Raw genomic sequence first — 3,769 nt, forward strand, 5'->3', positions numbered from 1 at the left:
CTGTGGATTTCACCGTCAGGAGGCTCCAGAGACGCTGGTTATTACAACATTCTCTGAGAGTACTGGGATCCAAAACTGTATGTGCAGTGTAAGGGAGGCATAAAAATAAGAAAGCTGTACAAGAGTGCCTGAAACGCCCAGGAACCGCGCCCGGGCTTTCTGACTGTGTCCGAGCGGTGGTGAGAACAACCCACGCCTGCCTGTGCTTCCAGAATCGGAGCTCGGCGGAGCAGGCACCCCAGGGCTTTCCCTGTGGAAGCGCGGGGGCTGCTCAGCACCCTGGGGCCAGGGAGAGCCCCCGAGGGCCTGCGCCCCATGCCCCAGCGCTCCCGTCCGGAGTGTGCCTGACACGCACAGCGAGGTTTGCTGGGAGCCCCAAGGGACAGTCCTCCTGCACCCTCGGGGGAAGGGTCTTCTGCCTGGGAGTGACGATGGCTGGAGGACTCATCTGCTGATGTCAACCACGGGTCCTTCAGCCCTCCCCCGAGGCCACCCGCCAAACCCACCTGGGGCGGGACCTCCAGCAGAGCAGGACGCCAGGGGCACAGCAGCACGGGGGTGGGGTGGGGACGTCCTGTTGTGGAGTGTGATGCGTTCACGGCCCCGGCCCCGCGCTGGGCTGGCGGCCCTGGCGGTGACCTACCTCGGGGAAGTAGTCCTGCGGGAACTTCTCCTTCTCCAGCATGGGCGTGCTCTCCAGTGTGTCTGAGTAGATCTCCTTGCCGGTCACCTTCTTGTACTTCTTGGCTGGAAGAAGGCCCAGGGTGACCTCAGTTCTGCACCCCACCCCCGGCTCAGGGCCACAGGGTCCCGCGTCCCACCCGGGCAGCCCCGTGTGGCCGAGGGCTTTGCCGAGAATGGCCGAGAAATTGCCATTCCTGCAGCTGGACCCTGACCCTGGACTTCATCACCCTCGGAGCACCTGGCCTCAGGTTTAGGGGGCTAATTCGCTCCTCTGAGCAAACGGCTGCATTTAAAAGGGCTGTGGCGCTACCGTCCACTCGCGCTCCAGATAAATTTATTTAATAACATTGATTTCCTCGGGCCGTCACTCACAGCCAGGGAAGGGGAGTCCTTATGTGAGACCGGGTCGGGGTGCAGGCAAGGTGGCCGGGAGCTCTGGGCCCGCTCCGCGCCCGCCCTGTATCCGGCCGACCCCTGCACACCCAGGCCAGGATCACTCCCTTCACAGACCATTGTCCCTGTGTCCACCGCGGGGCTAAACGCAAGCTTTCACTGGGCTGGGGGGGTAGAAGGCTGCGAGCCCTCCCCACACGCCAGCAGGGAGCCTGGCAGCAAGAGAGCCTGCTGAGACTGCCCCAGGGCACTCCCACCGACTGCGGGGGCGTCACACTTTCCCTGCTCCGGGGGGGACGGGGGGAGGGCGCTGGGGTGCTCGGGACAGAGGACGAGCCATCCTGCCAGAGTGCCCCTGGGGTCTGGCCCGGTGTCCCGCGAGCAGCCCCAGCTGTGCTTTGTGGAGCAGGGCCTGCCCCCCAATCCCAGGGAGCCCAGGGACAAGACGAGAGCCCCCTCCACCGGACCCGGGGCAGGACTGCGCGGGTCCTGCCGCGCCTCTGACCTTGTCCCCAGACCAGAGAGCCGGGCCCCTCTGCACCTCAACTGACCCCCCGGCTCCCCACACCGCGGCCTCTGGCTCCCCACGACCCGGCGCCTGGGGGAGGCTAAACGGACAAGGGCCCAGAGAGCCCCGAGCCCCCAGGACGGAGGAGGAGTCTGCTCCAGAATGGGAGTACGGCAGCCAGTGCGCAGGACGGGTAGGGTCAGAGCAGAGGAGGTCAGGGAGTCCGCGGAGCGGGGGGCGCTGGGCCGGCTCGGGGAGCCAGGGGCAGCCTGGGCCCCCACGCCATCTGCGGAGGGCACGGGCCACGTGGAGGTTCGGCCCCGAGGCTCGCCGGAAGCAGGGCGGGGCTGGGGGCCACGGCAGGAGGCCGTCCTGCTGAGATGAAACCTGGGTCCCTGAGGAAAGAGGAGACTGGGGAGGGGTGGGTAGGAGAAGGCCTCGGTCTTTCTTAAACAAATAAGATTTTATTTTTAGAGCAGCTTGGGGATTACAAAAATTGAGCTGAAAGTGGAGTGTTCCCGTCCTCCTGGTGGCTCAGATGGTGAAGAATCCGCCTGCACTGCAGGAGACCCAGGTTCAGCCCTTGGGTTGGAAAGATCCCCCGGAGAAGGGCACAGCTACCCACTCCAGTCTTCTTGGCCGGAGAATCCCAAGGACAGAGGAGCCTGGCGGGCTACAGTTCCCGGGGTCACGAAGAGTTGGACACGGCTGAGTGACTAACTCACTTTCATACCTTCCCAACAGCCTGCGTTGGTGGGCTTGCCCGTGCTGGGGGTCCCAACAAACGCAGACATCACAAATGCACAGATCCACCACTACAGCCTCACAGGGCACTTCCGCGGCCCTGAAACCATGCCCCACCCAACCCAGTTCAGTCAGCCTCCCTTCTGCTGCCTCCACAGTGGGCGGCCTTCCCCAACAGGCCACAATCCCTCAGGAACACACGCTTGAGTTCCTCCGTGAGTTTTTGCGTCTTGATAGTCATTTCGTTTTGCTGCTGGGAGATATTCCAAGTCTGGACATCCCACAGTCTGTATACTCTTTCATTTATAAAGGACACACTCTGGTTACTTCCAGTTTTTGCTAATTATGAAAAAAGACACTGTAAACATTTCTGTACAGGTTTGCGTGTTGTCGTTAAGTTTTCCAATTGGGTAAATGCCAAGAAATATAAGAGTGTGTGCAGCTTTGCAAGAAATTGTCGAGCTGTGAACCACAGAGGCCGGACCGTTTTGCTTCCCCACCAGCAAAGATGGAGACTTCCTGCTGCCCCACATCCCGCCAGCATGCCGGCAGATTTCAGGCATTCTCACAGCGGTGTGGGGGGTTTAACCTGCATTTCCCTGACGGCATATGATGTTGGATAGCTTTTCATCATATCTGTGTATCTTCCTGGGTGAGATTCTGTTCAGAGCTTTTGCTGTTCAGTCACTCAGTCTTGTCCGACTCTTTGTGACCCCATGGACTGCAGCACGCCAGGCTTCCCTGTCCATCACCTACTCCCGGAGCTTGCTATCACTCATGTCCATTGATTTGGTGGTGCCATCCAACCATCTCATTCTCTGCTGTCCCCTTCTCCTCCTGCCTTTAACCCTTCCCAGCATCAGGGTCTTTTCCAATGAGTCAGTTCTTCGTATCAGGTGAACAAACTGTTGGAGCTTCAGCTTCAGCATCAGTCCTTCCAATGAATATTTAGGATTGATTTTCTTCAGGACTGACTGGCTGGATCTCCTTGTAGTCCAGGGGACTCTCAAGAGTCTTCTCCAACCCCACAGTTCAAAAGCACCATTTCTTCGACACTCAGCCTTCTTTACAGTCGAACTCTCACATCCATATATGACTACTGGAAAAACCATAGCTTTGACTATACAAACCTTTTTTGGCAAAGTAATGTCTCAGCTTGTCTAGATAGCATATTAAAAAGCAGAGACATTACTTTGCAAACAAAGGTCCATCTAGTCAAGGCTATGGCTTTTCCAGTAGTCATGTACGGATGTGAGAGTCAGACTGTGAAGAAAGCTGAGTGCGGAAGAATTGATGCTTTTTGAACTGTGGTGTTGGAGAAGACTCTTGAGAGTCCCATGGACTGCAAGGAGATCCAACCAGTCCATTCTGAAGGAGATCAGCCCTGCGAGTTCTTTGGAAGGAATGATGCTAAAGCTGAAACTCCAGTACTTTGGCCAC

The 3,769-nt window shown here is 58.3% G+C and overlaps 1 protein-coding gene across 1 annotated transcript in view; it reads right to left on the minus strand.

Annotated features, from left to right (window-relative positions):
- The window catches only part of INPP5A (inositol polyphosphate-5-phosphatase, 40kDa), a 109,579-nt gene that overhangs the window by 45,291 nt on the left and 60,519 nt on the right, over positions 1 to 3,769 (minus strand). The window contains exon 6 of the mRNA XM_010859554.1: positions 644 to 747. Within this exon, the coding sequence (XP_010857856.1) occupies positions 644 to 747 (104 nt within the window). The remainder of the gene's footprint in view (positions 1 to 643; positions 748 to 3,769) is intronic.

This window comes from Bison bison, unplaced genomic scaffold, assembly GCF_000754665.1.
Source record: "Bison bison bison isolate TAMUID 2011002044 unplaced genomic scaffold, Bison_UMD1.0 scf7180017864456, whole genome shotgun sequence".
Lineage (NCBI taxonomy): Eukaryota > Metazoa > Chordata > Mammalia > Artiodactyla > Bovidae > Bison > Bison bison.